The sequence below is a fragment of the Chelonoidis abingdonii genome, chromosome 6 (genome assembly GCF_003597395.2).
Source record: "Chelonoidis abingdonii isolate Lonesome George chromosome 6, CheloAbing_2.0, whole genome shotgun sequence".
Classification (NCBI taxonomy): domain Eukaryota; kingdom Metazoa; phylum Chordata; order Testudines; family Testudinidae; genus Chelonoidis; species Chelonoidis abingdonii.
The window spans coordinates 55540010-55556336 of NC_133774.1; the positions used below are offsets into that span (position 1 = coordinate 55540010).

The 16327-nt window shown below is 38.5% G+C and overlaps 1 protein-coding gene across 1 annotated transcript in view; it reads right to left on the reverse strand.

The window, feature by feature from the left end:
* The window catches only part of EDIL3 (EGF like repeats and discoidin domains 3), a 436701-nt gene that overhangs the window by 328740 nt on the left and 91634 nt on the right, over window positions 1-16327 (reverse strand). The window contains exon 2 of the mRNA XM_075067055.1: window positions 1862-1990. Within this exon, the coding sequence (XP_074923156.1) occupies window positions 1862-1990 (129 nt within the window). The remainder of the gene's footprint in view (window positions 1-1861; window positions 1991-16327) is intronic.

The window sequence follows — 16327 nt, forward strand, 5'->3', positions numbered from 1 at the left end:
CTGTGTGGAGAGAGGACTGCTATATCTTTTCAAGGCAGTAGTAAATGTCACTCATCAACAAGCCAAATGGAACAAAATAAGTTACAGGTGTTTTCTTTACTGCCATAAAATCTGCAATCTCAATATGTTGATGAACAACCCTAAAATTGGATATTAGAACATTAATATTCAGCAGTAGAATAATTAGTCTCATAAGCTTGTTAAGGAAATGTAAGTAAAGGAGATATTAACAGACTCTAGAACATTACTCCTGGAGAATAACTAGAAACTAAATAACGTTAAACTGACTTCAACAGTTACCTAATGTATAAAATAAATGACATCCAGGCTCAAACCAGGCAGCAGAGAAATTTCCTGGGAAGTTCCACCAAGAAGTGGTATCTTAAACATAGATCCACTGATCTGCAGCCCAAGTCCTGTTTGCCAAGGGGCCCAGGGCCAAATAGAATGTAAAGTCACAGAACCATATGCAGGTCCTCACTACTAATAAAGAGTGGGGCCAAGAGAAATAGGAGGTTGGGATTCGGGTGGCAGTGAGGTGCGGGCCCAGCTGCTGTGTTTGAATGTAGCACGTTACAGTGTTATGTGATACACATGTGATGTGTAACACCCTCATAATGCTACACTATAAGCAAACACAAATCAGTCATCAGTAGGAAGGCAAATCATATGAAAGACCAGACATCAAGAGAACTGGGACCACCATAGAGTCACAGCCTAATAAAACACAGCAGGACTTCTGGTCCTCTAATATGAGGGGAGAAAAGATCATCCTCATCTCCACTATAAGTCAACACTGCTGATAATCACCTCTTCTATCCTTCCCTGGAATCTCCTACCTCTCTAATCCAACACTGATGACACATATACATACATTTGTGTACTGAGCTCTCTATTTCACAGATATCATTTCCACTCCTCCTTTTCTGTTCTTTAATTCTCTTTCATTCATCTATTTGCATGTCCTATATCACTGTTAAAGGGAGAAGAAAGGTACCCTAACTAACTGGTTGCATCTGATGATTATATAGGACAGTCAGTTCCTTTCTATTTGTGCTTCAGAGTAATTTATAAACTCTACCTCCACCAGCCTAGGTCCAAAACTTTTCCAATTCAGTCTGAGATAATGGAATTTGTAGCTATGTGCGCTACCCAATTCTACCATCTTCCTGTGTCCCCCTTCACCCCAAACAATCTTCTGAAGGGACACTGAAGATGATTCATTAGACTCACCATTGTATTTTCAGTCACTCAGATGCATCCATGCATTGCAAATCATCACATCACTACACACTTCTAATTTGTTCTTGTATCATGGTTATTATTATACCCAAACCAACTAATCTGTTACTGTGAAATGCAAACAAATGCTAAATAGGCCTTATTTTGATTTCTCAGATGCTGATTTTATATTCACATTACTTAGTTGTAGTCACTCTTGATTTACAAAAGCGTAAGTTCAGAATCAGGCCACACTGGCTTATCAAGCAATTGAGCTTTGCAGCCCTCATTAAAATAAATAAAATCACTGAAATTAGCAGCAGGGTATTTGAACAAATTGGATTGCGGTGACCTTTACAAACCAGGTAAAATTTCTGGCAAACTGATAATCTCTCTAAAATAAAACACTGAACTTTGCTGAGTAGTTTTTATTTTTGGATATAATTTAGAGATAATTAGGGAACAAAGAAACAATCAAAGGAAATATGAATGCAGATACCACAAACATTAGACACAAGGATAAGGCACCAATAACGAACAAGGCAATGACACAAAATGCAAAGGACACATCACTATTTGGATAATCATAGACTAATAGGATACTTAGACAGTTATTGCCATATTTTATGTTTGCACTTACCAACCTCCATAACACTAGAACAGTTGGGGTCTGTGAAGCCACTGGGACATTCACATGAAAAGAAGTCATCAGCCAACCCAGACAAACAGATGCCACCATTTTCACAGGGGTTGGAATCACACACATCTCCTGTTAATTAAAGAAACAGATTCTCAGTCTTTCATAGAGTCCCCCCCAAATCCCTTATGTGATAATTTTAGTACAGCTAGATTATTGACAACCAAGAATAGACCAGCATAATGGCTCCAGATTCCTTTGAAAACCAAACACCTTCAGATTTATAATTCTACTCTGGGCTCAATTTTACATTTATTTAAAGAGACTCACATTTGTCCCAAGATTTTCATTTTGTTCATAGAAGCTTTTACCAACAATAAAGACAAATAGGTTTCCATTTTTTAAAAAAAAAAATTTCATAAGAAACTGCCTTGATACATTCAGACATTAACTTGCAGATGCAACACAAACCTTGAATCACTGAAAACAAAAATCTGATAATAATCAACAGAAGTGAAAGTAATTTGTGTGATTGAAAAGACCCTGCCCATTCCCACTTTCCGTTTGAAGCCACTGAGTGTACATCATCATTGCAGAATTAACTCAAGCTCTTCCTTGGGTGTTGATTTTACCTGGCTCCACTCCTCACACACAACTATCCCATGAAGTTTAGTGTTGCTTTCAATCCTGGTTAGCTGGCTTATCTGAGGATATAGGCAAAAACCAGATCAAGGCTTTCCCATAGCTGGCAACATGTCCATTTTGTAGTGAGAATGTAGGCTAAACTACTCAAGTTCTGATAGTCCTCCATTGCCTTCCCACAATTCCCCCTTTATTCCCCAAAGGACAAACAAGTTGTCCCAAAATTCACTGGGAAAGAGTTGTAGTGTGGTTCATTTGACCACATTACAAAGAACCATGGGATATGCCTAGTGACACTGTGGTGGGATGGGTTTCCACTCTGGTCAGGGAGGGGTTAAAGTGCTCATCTGAGCACAATGAGCCCCAATCCAGTGCACCTGTGAGGCCTTCAAACCTTGAGAGGAGCGACTCCTTAAAAGGCAGGATCTAAACTCAGTGCATAGTGGCAATCAGAGGGAAGCAGAGCTAGAGTTCCTTAGCCCCACAGAGCCAGGGCATGCTCACCAGGAAGGGCTGATACTGCCTGGACCCTTTGGAGACGTAAAGGGACTATCTTTATTTAGTCTGTTTTTTTTCTGGTGCCCAGCATGCTCAGGCTGGTCCTCTTGGACACACGGAGGATTAGGAATTTAGCTGTCTATCATAGAGACTATTTAGTTTTTGCCTTCCAGAGAATTGTAGGGTAAGCCTGGACTGTTTTGTGAGCTGCAGGATTATTTTGTTGCCTTTTTTGTTTTAGATTGTTGTTATGGCCAGAGGGGAGATCCACTGCCCTAACACTTGCAGATGGAAGGCCACACCCCACACTTCAAACTAGTGCTCCAGTGATATCTACATATAGAGAGGGATGTCTGAAATGAGAGAGGTGCCCCCCATCATCCCAAGGAGGCACCCTGAAGATACAACCTATGGCAGACACACATGGATGGGCACAGCGCTGGTGAGGATATCGTAATTTGGGTATGGATTTATGCCCAGGCTAGGCTAACCCAGATACGAATTACTTGCATTAACTTTGCAGTGAAGACATATCCTCAACTGGGTCTCCTGGCTGAAGAGTCTGTGCCTTTCTCTTCTGACTTCACTTTCCATCAGATTGCTTTGTTCGTAGCATCTGAGGGACTTAGTTCCATGTAGTGCAGATGAGATGAGAGAAGTGTCCAGAGCTGTGTGGACTGGACTATAAAAGTTTGTTCAATTTTAATAATCCCTAAAGCTATGTTAGTATCATAGGCAAGTAAAAATATGTGCACCATGGATTTATAATTTGGCAGAATCACTGTGAAATATTCTATCACTTTAAGATACTTCAGAGTTATAATGTAAACTTGGAGCCTGCTACAAAGCCCATGGAAGTCAACGGGAGTCTTACCATTGATTTTAGTGGATTTTGGATTGTGCACTTGATCTCTATTATATATAAACCCATGTCACCAGGGACAGGTATATCTAGATTCCAGGAAAAAATGGTATCAGCTACTGGCATGTTCCAGGGCCCATTGTTATAGAAATAGTCCCTCTGACTTCTCGCATCTGACCCAGAGTCCCATGATGTCAGTTTGTTGCTCAGATAGTAAACTGCATATTGAGTTGCTGATTTCTTATGCTCTCCCCACCATGCAAAACAGGTCCATGAGAATAAAAATGTATTTTGATTTTATGTTAATGTCTGGCTTTATAAACCACAGAAGCACAGTTCACTTAGTTTACTAGCAGAACTCCAGAACTGAATTTCCTTGTATTTTATGTTTGAATGGGTCATATTGTAATAGTGCTAATTTGCACTTCAAACACTTTTTAGTTTCTATTCTATACTATGGAATTTTATACGTCAATCAAAACTTGTTACTCATGCACGTGAATTCACAAATCTGAAAGGAATACTCAGTTGTTATACAAGCAACATTACACACATACATAATTACACCATTGTTCTCAGATAGGTGATCAATGAAGAATTTTACCATTCATATTTTAGTGTGGTTAATAATATACTTCAAAAACTACCAACAAGTATTTGTATAATATTTTGCTAATCTCAACTAAAATAAAACAAATCTCAATGGGGATTCTTTTAATTGTTTTTAAAGATTAAATAGATGGACATTCTACAACTTAGAATTTATTTGAGTTTTTTTATTGTTTTAGTTTTTGGGTTGGTTGGCTGCTTGCTTTTTTAATTAAAGAGATGTTGTTTTTGCATCTAATATTTGTTCAAAGAGTACCAAGGGAAACTTACTTGTCTGTATCAGTGGAATGAAAGATTAGGTGCAGTCATATGCACTGAAATAGATCTTGAAGCCCAGGAGGATCTTCCCAGAGGGGCCATTACAGATGAGTCAATGTCTGAACTGCCTACACATGCAAACTGGCAGATGAAAGACTAAGATTCTCAAATAAGGCTATTCTAATGACACAAATATATGCAAGTGAAGTGAAGACCATGGAGCACCTGCTTGTTTGCTGACTCATTGGGGAGGTCTGTATGAAGGAGAACCTTGTTGCAGCAACAGAAAGAGCCATCACTTGTGCATGGTTCTGGAAAAACATCTAGTTTGTGACAAGGACACAAGAAGTAGTAGTGAGTACTAACCAATGTGGATTCTGTTATACATTAATCACATATGCATGGTTGTGGTATTGATGAGGCAAATTCAAATACTTTTATCATTTTTTGACATATAAATTAGCCTTAAGATCAGTATCTAGTGGGTGAATTCCAAATTAAAAGAATAATCACTTGTAAAAATTTCACTTTATAGTAGTTTAAAAGCTTTCCTTTATTGAATCCTGTATTTCTAATGCAAAAAAACTCAAGCTGACTTTTGAGTTTGCCAAGTTTAAATTGGTCTCGTGGAATAGGCCATTTTTGACTTGACATGTGTATGTCTGCTCCCTGGTAACTCTATATCCTGCCAATTGTACACCAAGGAGAGAGATAATTGGCTCAAAGAGAGAGCCGATGATATGCCCTTCCATTTTTTAAAGCATCAGTTTTAAATTCCTCCTGAGGGTTGTCCTCTGAGGGGATCAAAGAATACTAGATCTTGACCGCATGGGGCTCATTTACGCATTTCTGCAGTGAAGATAGAGTATGGGCCCAATTAATACCACCATGGGAAAAGGATGCTCTGAGAAGTGTATTCCTTACAATGCTATTAATTAATTTGGAGGAGAAACACTGATTGGACAAACAGTGTGGAAGTTCTCAGTAACATTAAAAGGGACCTTTGGATTTTGATAAGATATTTCCTGTTTTTTGTTCTGTTCTGATCTTTAACAACACAAGCCAATGAACCAGAAAGTCTTCATGGGATTAAAGGGAGCAAACACTTAGGGCCTAATTCTGCTCCCATTAAGTCAAAGGGAGCTTTGACATTGACTTCAATGGGAGCAGGATGCATGCCTAGATTTTCCATTTGTACCCGTTACTTGACATCTTACACTACGAACAGACTGTGTATAATTATCCAAAGGATGACATGTGATGTCTCTACCATATGGTTATCATAATCATTTCAAAATGTACCTACATATAAAATATTTAAAGAGTTATGTAGCTATACATGAAATTATGTTCTCAAAGCCTGGGAGTTAAGGTAGGTAAACAGCTGACCTGTTTCAGACCTGTTCCTTCCAGGGTAATAGACATTTATCTCTTTAGATGGGTGTCGTGTATTATCTGCATTACAATGTATGTGTCTATTTGCACACTGAGCCAAAATGCTAATCAGAAGACTGTGAAAATTTAGAGAGCAGAGAGTAAATTTACAGGAAGAAATAAGACAGCAAGAGGGGATTCTCTGAGTAAAAAATACAGATTGTTGGAATATATCTGGGGGACAGAGCTACCCTTTCCTGCATCTTTCCACTGAGGAGGCAAGAGGACAGCGTGACTTGTCTTATGTACAGAAGACAACAGCCAAGCCTGGGTGTAATACGCATGAAGGATTTTGGTTGAACTTTTGCTCTATAAGACAGGATAGTGACTAGTTAAGTAAGTCTAGGTTCTAGAACATGTGTTGTGTTTTTATTTTATATGAAACCATTTTGTTTCCAATCCTTCTACTTGCTTTCTCTAAAAGCTCTACTCTTTGTAAAATAAACTTTTGCTAGTTTTCATTATAAATATAACTAAGTTCTGTGGGTTATGCGGAGCTGTGAGCTCAAGAGAAACTGGTAAGCTGCGTGGACTGTTCCTTTGGGTGCAGTGAATCTGTGAACTGCAAATGTCCAGTGGAATGGGGCAGCACTCTCAGAGGGGAGTGTGTGCTGAACACTCTTAATGGTTGCTTGCTAGGATCATCTGGATATATCCCACCAAATCAGTTCCCTGTCATTGCAGTGGCCTTGGGCATTGATACCCAAGTCCCCCCCTTCCCGTTTTCTGCCTGAAAGCTGTAATTTTTTAGTTTAATTTGACTAGGTTATTTGATTCAGTGCTGGGGTAACTGATGGGATTTAGTGGCCTATGATGTGCAGGAGGTCAGATCACAAGATCTGGTGGTCCCTTCTTGCCTTAAACTCCATGACTATGACTCTTCAAGAGTAGGGGAGCTGGAATGCCAATGAGCACTGCCTGGGAGCTCTCACAGAATTTTGGAGAATCAGCCAACATTCCTCCTTTGGGCCCTGGTTACTAGACATCTGGTTCTAATGTATCTTTATGGGTAAAACTTGGCCCTTAGTTATTTATTCCCTGGTGAAATTACACAGTCACGTACCTTTGACTTTGTTATTCATTAATGTTTAGTGACACTTTAGCTGCTGGAGCCTAAACAATTTAGATAAATCTGTCATATTTTATTGTTGCTGTAAATTTGTAAGTGGTGGGCTATAAACCCGTCTCAGTTATTAGTATGAATCTGTGGGGTGGCTGCAGCAATGCAAACTCTAATGACACGAACCAAAACAGAGAGTCCCAGCAGAAGCCTTGTTATACTGACTAACTTGTACAAAACAGCAGAGGACTAAAGAAGGAAAATGTATTATAGCAACTTTGAACTGCAATGATTAAAATTGGAACTTGGCATGACATCCTACACAATGTAGTCAGGGAAAAGAGAAAACTCAGTCACATGTGAGCAATAACTCTACTTAAGTCTAGAAATAAAGTTCATGCAAATTTGCATACTCAAATTAGTGAATCTTGCTTAAAATGTTAGCCCCCATATGACTTCCTGCCTGTGAAATTGTGCAGAATAAAATAAATGTCACTTCTGAATTAACAATATGCCTCAATTTACATTTGTGCCACTTCAGAGGTCATTTATGTTGAAATATTGAAATCTAAGTTGTCATTCAGTTTGATACATAGACTTTGATTTAAAAGGCTCTGTTCTCTAAATAAGAGAGGCTTACTTGGGTTTACAGTTTGTTCTGACATAAATGATGACGGGAATTGTTACCATATAAGTATTGTCTGGTTTGCATATTATATAACTTTTAATACAGCCCTACAGTTTTAGAATATAATTCTGCAGTCAGGATGAGAAGAAGAGAGACAGAACTATAATCATCAGGCAAATTCTCCCAGTACTGTGCATTTAGCCGAAGATGTGATATTGCCTATCTATTTGTGCAACCACAATGACTTCTAATACATTATTTTTAATAAACACAGCATAAAAATTGGTTTGCTATTTACAAAATACAAATGAAACAATCTTTTATGCTTGTTGTAACTTGCAACCACAAATACCTCTTAAAAATAAAAAAGTGTGCTATGCTCATTTCCAAAGAAATGATCTCAGGTGCCTTTTAACCCCTTCATGCCCTTTGACATATTTTGATTCAACCATCATCTTTCAGTGAAATGTATGTTAAATACAGAAGTGCCACAATAGGGGTAATGTATGTGCTATAGCAGTGCTATTGTAAAAATCACAAGAGGTCAACTCTGGATGTTCTAACTCAGGACATAATCACAAAGACTTTAGGAACTTATCATATCAAGATTTTAGGATTCCATGAAAAGATCTGAGAAAAAAGTTAATGGCAGAACATTTGCTTGAAAGAAGAAACACACAGGTACAAAGTTGCCAGAGTTCATTAAACAACCTTGCTTTTTGCTTCTTTTTTGAGTCTGAGATTTCTTGATGGCAAAGGTCTGCTTGCAAATTTTCTATCATTTCTTTACAAGAGCATGAAATAGTGCAAGGTATGTAATCATACTAAATATATTTGTCCTGTAGCCAGCTTCACTTGGTGAGCCCTTTTATATTTTCCTCACTTGGTTCCTGCCAGATTGGCAGCAAAGGTTTTCAAACAAACAGGACTTAAAACACCACCTTCATAACAATTTTTTCTTTTTTTCATAGATATGTCTGATAAGGTGCAGTCTTCCAATTTCCCTCCACCACTGGAGGCTGTTCTGTTCACAGCTAATACACAGAGAAGTTGGATAAAAACAAATACCCGTGTTGGAAGATTTGAATGTAACACTACTTTATTTCTTAGAAGTAACCAGAGAGAGAGAAAACAGCCTGCTCCCTAATGCAGCAAGGCATAACTCACTCCCCCTTGCTTAAAGATGGCTGTTTCCAGGCTGACTGCTGCTCCCAGATGATTCACTATGGAGCTTCTTTTCCTATAAGCAGGACCCAAAACCCCTCACCCACTCTTAAAGTGATAAAATGCAATTCCAGCACAGTCCTCAAAACACCACAGAAGCCGGGACAACCCATTTCAATCCATTCCCCTGGTTCTAGGAGAGTTCAGCAGGCAAACAGTCCTTTTCCTACTAGTACCACCCCCCATTACACGAGAAGAGACAGAGATATGATGACCTCTTTCCCAGAACTTGTCCTGGTTGGCTGGGAGAGTTTCAGTCTTATCCACTGTCTAGTCTCTTGGTCTCAGGCCCTTAAAGAAACAATACCCTAGGTATTCCCCAAATATTAATAATTACAATAAGACCTCCCTCTCTCTATCTTCATCTGCCATTCCTTAAGGACCTTGTCTGCTCCAGAACTCCTGTAATGGTGTAACCTGGCCTCCCAGACTTACCCCTCTGGTTTTAAAAGGCATGCTCTTCTACATGTCCATTATGCACACATGAAGGGGAGGGCCGAAGATAGAAATCTATTGCAGAGAACTATTGCCTTGATACTAGAGAGGAAGTTATGATCCTGAGTGTCTCTGAATCAATGGGGCAAAACTGGGTGCTTCTACAGTATCACCAACCCTAAGTGTTCAAAAATCAGTCATACACCCCAAATCATGAGATTGGCTTAAATGTTGTTATTTTAAAAAATAAATATTTGGGGTTTTTTAATTTGTTTTTATGGTTTTGAACATTTAGGGTGCACTTGAGTAACATTTTTCATTCTTTTCTCTGCAACAACTAAACACAGAAACTTAATTTTTCATTTTTTGAAAAAATCAAAGTGAAATGTTCATTTCATATGACTCCAGGAGCTGGTACTTTAATAAAAACATCAAATATCACAAGACTCATGATAAAATTGTAAAACTTGGGGACACTGCCTCTACCATTCAAATAATGAAAACTGTATAAGACAAGAGGCCTCCAAGGACAGAGGAAAAAGCATATTGGGGAGAGGACCTAGGTACATCTTTAAGAAGTTGTGATCTGTGACCCACCTCAGTGATTCTCTACCAACATCAAGGAGGAAGGGATAGGCATGACAGCTATGCCTTGTTCACTAACACATCGAGTTATATAACATGTGTTTCTTATATAGGTGCATTGGGACAGTAAAGGGTTGGCTTGCACATTCTCTTTCCTTGGGACACCTGCAAAGAGCCAGCTATAAACTGACCCTTTGTATTTAACTTGATGAAATGCTTTCTAGTTGAGTGTATCACTCCTGCTTCTTTTTCCACCCTGGAAACATTTGATTCTGAACAAATCTACAGTGCAAGACCTTGGGAAACTTTACCTTTTATACAACGTGCTTTTGTAATTTTATAAAATCCCACAGATCATTGTAGAATCCTTCTTTACAGAATAGTGCAGTTCCTTGATTGACAACAAAGGACAACCTGAAAGACGGAATTCAATTGCTGTATATAAATAATGCAACACATCATGATGGTAACAGTTAGTTCATCAATTCCTGTCAAGAATACAAACTTACCGTGACTTTATGAAAACAATCTTGTGATACGAAGGCTAGCTATACTGGATACACTGTGTAAACAAAAAATAACCATCCAATAGTTTTCCTTATGCATTGTATTATTTTGTAAACCAATCCATAATTACTAAGTTGTAAAATTACAAATATCAGTCAGCTACAGCCATAATTTACGAATTTGGAGTCGTACTTGACTGAGCTTCTTAATTTTACTGAAAGAGTTCCACACAGTTTATCCTGCATGAGCAGGACCCTCAGACACACAACACCTGATCTGTTAGCAGGCATTCCTATTCTGGATCTGGGAATAGAGAGATTATGTTCTTACTATTTATTTAAGAATGATAATTTTATAAATAAGGTATTTTGTCTGATTGTGTTACAATGCCAGAATCATCATAGCCAGTGCTACTGGCAGAAGTGCATTTAGGAGTACCATTTCCTAGGGATAACTAGGTTGTGATAGACCACAAAGAGTGACAAGAAAAATCCAGACGCTCAAGCCTCCAAAAATAGGTGAAAAGAAGTGATAAAAGGAGATGAATAACAGACTTCCTTTGGGTGCTCTTACACACACTTTTATGGTATGAGAACAGGAGGACACCAAATGAAATTTAAAAGGTAGCAAAGTTAAACTGAAAGCAGCAGATATTTTAATAGCTAGAAGTTGTATACAAGCTCTGCTATCTAGGATCAACTATATTGGATAATTGATCTTTGGATAATTAAACTAATTCTCTCATAGGAAAGGCAGTCACCACATTTTGCCACCTTACCAACAGCATGTAGGATAACAAGAAACTGACATTGAGTACCAAGATACGGTTCTCCCAGATGAGCTTTTTGAACACACTGCTGTTTGGTGACAAGACCAGGACTACCTATAGGCAGGAGAGAAGTCTAGACACCTTTCACAAGTGCAGTTTTCGCCATATTCTAAATATCAACTAGGAACACAATGTTCCTGACGCTGAAATATTAGAGAAAGCAAAATTGCTGAATCTAATCACTATTCTCAAAACATTGACATTCCATTGGCTTGGTCAACAGCACCAGGTGGATGATGGACAGATTCCAAAGGGTTTCCTGTACAGAGAACTCGCAAATGCTCCAAGGCCACTGGACTGACCTAGGCTCAGATTCAAGAATGCTTATAAGAGGGACATGAAAACTTTCAACACTGACACCGCAAGCGGGGAAGATGCAGCTAGTGAGGGGTGGCTCCAGGCAACAGCACACCAAGTGCGTGCCTGGGGCGGCAAGCCATGAGGGGTGCTCTGCCAGTCACTGCAAGGGTGGTAGGCAGCCTGCCTGCGGAGGGTCTGCTGGTCCCGCGGCTTCGGCAGACCTCCCGCAGGCATGCCGATGAATCCGCGGAACCAGGGACCTCCCGCAGGCAAGCCACTGAAGGCAGCTTGTCTGCTGTGCTTGGGGCGGCAAAATACCTAGAGCCACCCCCGCAGCTAGTAACAGGCTACACTGGAGGGATGCACTGCACCAGTGCATCAAAAAGGCTGAAGAGAGGTGGCTGAGAGAGAGAAAGGGGAAGAGCACTAAAAGGAAAGCACAGCAAGCCTCTCTGGGCCTGCGCTTTATGCCTGTACTATCTGTTTCAAGGATTGTCACTTGAGAATTGGATTTTTTAGTCCCTCATCATGTTGCAGCATGACACACAGTAAATGAACCATTTTGGCACTTACATCATTGTCTTTCAAGATGGACAGTCATCATTCAAAAAGGGGAAAAATGCTTTTTTTAAAAACAGTGTATTTCATTGTCCAGTGGAATTCATTGTCACAAGATGTTACTGAAGAAAGTGTTTAGCAGTACCCCAATTCAAGTGACACTGTCACAGGACCTAATCACATCAGCCATGCCATCAGGGGCTCGTTGACCTGCTATCTACCAATGTGATATACGCCATCATGTGCCAGCAATGCCCCTCTGCCATATACATTGGCCAAACTGGACAGTGTCTACGCAAAAGAATAAATGGACACATATCTAACATCAGAAATCATAACATTAAAAAACCAGTGGGAGAACACTTCAACCTCTCTAATCACTCAGTGACAGACTTGAAGGTGGCAATTTTACAACAAAAAAGCAGACTCCAAAGAGAGAGTGCTGAAGCTGAATTAATATGCAAATTAGATACAATTAACTTAGGTTTGAACAGAGACTGGGAATGGTTGGGCCATTACACCAATTGAATCTATTTCCCCATGTTAAGTATCCTCACACCTTCTATGGGTCATCTCTATTATCACTTGAAAAAATATTTTTTTTCTCCTGCTGATGATAGCTCATCTCAACTGATTGGCCTCTTACAGTTGGTATGGCTACTTCCACCTTTTCATGTTCTCTGTATGTATAAATATCTTCTTGCTGTATGTTCCAGTCTATGCATCCGATGAAGTGGGCTGTAGCCCACGAAAGCTTATGCTGAAATAAATTTGTTAGTCTTTCAGGTGCCACAAGTACTCCTGTTTTTTTGCAGATACAGACTAACATGGCTGCTGCTCTGAAAAAAGGATTAGATATTTATGCGAATAACAAGAACATAATTGACAGTCACATTTACTTGCATAATAATTTTTAAAGCGATCAGTGCTTATGCTATAGGATGTGTGCTAAGTACTAACTGGCTGGTTAGGAAGAAATATCCCCCATTGACAATGTTTTTTGGATGGCCACTATATAACAAAGAACCTGATCCCTCAGTCATTTCTCAGAAAAAATCCACTGAAGTCAATGGGAACTTTGTGTAAAATATGCAGAGTTGGGCCTATTTCTGAAATATAGAGCTACAAAAGATTTCGAAAGAAGACTGAGAAAGTACACTAGCAGTTTGACATTAAAATCAACTGTTTTCAATGTACTTTAATAGTTTTCTGAAGGCACAGAATTATTTGTTAACTGTCAATGTTCAAATCTATTTATCCACAGTTGAATCAGAACTATAAATCATGTTGAAGACACACTTCTCTTGACATGCAAACTGATAAACACCAGAATAAATGAGCTCTGTAATTCTTTTTAGAAACATGGAAACAGTTGTCCAGACTTAATGGCTAGATGGCTGATTTGTTTTCCTGATGCCTAGAAATTTTACCGACCTCTTTCATTTGTTACACCTAATCGCTGATTGTCATAAGCAGTGAAGCTAGAGGGCTAATAAAACAACAAGTCCAAATGATTAAATATATATTTTTAGTGGCTCTATTATCTGCATGTCTCACATATTAAGGGGATGAAAGTCCAAATAAGAATCTAGATAGCAGGTTTGCTAATTCTCATGATTTTATCAAAAGTGTCAGGATATCAGACATTTTTCTGAAAGCCTCAGGTGATGGAATCAAGAGCTTGCATGCAAATCTCAGCTTTTGTATAAAAACAAAATAGTTTTTAGACCTTGTGATTGTGGGGAAAAGCTATAAATGTGCAATGGGTGAGCTATAAAAGCTCAGAAATCAGAAGGCTAATCAAATGAACATAACCTTTATTATCTTTAAAAAAAATTATGATTTTGGGGGTCTGATATGATTTTTCAATACCTGAGTTTGGCAATATTAAGATTATACTAGAGGACCTAGGTTATATTGTAAATATTAGGGCCCAATTCAGTAGATTGGGTGTGAGTACATTGGTATATAGTCACCTCATCCATGAGAGCCTAGGAAGATTGTGGTTGCAGCTGTGGGAAAGTTAGGCTTCCAAGAGAAAGAAATCATGAAAAATGCTCATTTTTTGATAGCAAGTTGCGGAGCTGCAAGACAGAGGACAGGAGAACTCAGGGCAGTGAACTTCTTATGCTCTCAAGTCTCAGGCTTTCCATTCTCATTACCCATGTGTCTCAAAGCCCACACAAGCAGGAATAAGGACAACTCTAGGACTGGAATAACAAACCCAAGGGAAGAGGTAGCTCTAGACTGTTAGATGTTGTCATAGTCCAAAGCCCAGTGTAATGCAGTAGTAGAACAGCTAGCCTATCAAGGTTAGGACAAGAGCTTTACAGTATTGCCTCTGGTGTATTAATTTATAACATGTTAAATCCCTTCCAACCTTTTAATCTTTTTTCCCTCTTTTTCTATAGTATCAGCTACTTTATTCATTTGAATGGGAAATAGCAGTAGGTCACCATACTTCAGCCTGCTGCACTGGACACTTTTCAAAATATCTCATATGTGACAAAACAATAAGAAATAATAAAACCAGCTAAGAAGTAAACTTTTCTCCATGTCATAGGTTATAAGGAGTTCATGTCTATGCTAACTAGGTGTACACAGGAAGAGATGAGCTATTTCTGTCACGTTAAATCTTTATTATGGAAAAAATGGTTCACATTTGGTCAAGAGAGAAAAGTGTTTTAAATTAGAGCTGGCTGAAATTTGGAATTTCCAGTTCACAGGAAATTTTAACATTTCGAAATCTGGTTTGAAACCAAATTTGTCACAATTTCCCCAAACTTCAAATTCTGGACATTTTTGTTTGGGAAACACTTAAAATTTGTCAAACCTGAAGTGCTTTTGTGAAATGTTTGGGGTTCCACAAATCAGCATTTTCCAACAAAACTCCAGAAGATTCCCACTCAGCTCTCTTTTAAGTGATTCCAGACCATTTATATATATTTTTACAATAGATGTTTTTTAAATGCATGCAGGAGTTTGTTTGCTCAACAAGGTGATACAGTCCAGGAAGCGTTTAATCAGAAAAGAAAGGATGCAGCTCCCCAACGTGACTGGCAGACATTAGTGAAGGAGTGATTTTTGCTACTCCATATCCCTCATGCAGTTATGTTATACTCCTGCCAATAAAATCTTCTACCCCATAACATATTTTGCATGTGTGTGCACATGCTTACATTGGAGCTGGCAAAAATCTGCTAAACAATATTCACAAATATATTCACTTTGACTATGTGTGTACTTCCTTTTGATTCAATATTCAGAAACATTCATGTTAATCAAGCTTTGTTTCCACAAATGTTTAGATTCACAGAAATCAGGAATGGTTTGCGATTAAGAAACAATTCCTAGGTTCATAGAGTTTAAGCCCAGAAAAGACCACTGATCAGATAGTCTGACCTGTATATCACAAGCCATTAAATTTCACCCATGTAACTGTGCATTAGGCACAATAATTTTAGTAAAATGTAGCATAACTTAAAGAAAGGCAACTAGCTGTGATATGAAGACTCCAGGAGATGGTGAATCCACCACTTCCCTTGATAGTTTGTTCCAGTGGTTATTTACCCTCAATGTTCAAAATTTCTAATTTAAATTTGTCAGGCTTCTGCTTTCAGTCATTGTTTCTTTTTATTGTTTTATATGCTGTATTAAACAACCCTTTGCTACCTGGTATATTCTTCATGTAAACTTTAAGTCACCTTTCAATCTTCTTTTTCGATAATCTAAACAGAATGAGTTCTTTATGTATCCCAATGCAAAGCTGCCTTTTTTTTTTTTTAAACTGTGCTTGAATCACTTTTGTGGTTCTTTTTTGCATTTCCTCGACCCCCCCAATATTTCAATATCCTTTTTAAAATGGTGATACCGGAACTAGATTCAGTATTCCGCTATTGGTTTCACCAATGCAGTATACACATGTAAAAATCACTTCTCTATTCCTATTCATTAGTTCTCTGTTTCTACATTCCATACATCTGGTAACTCTTTTTGCCACAGCATGGCACTGGAAGCTCATATTAAATTGTTTGTTCACT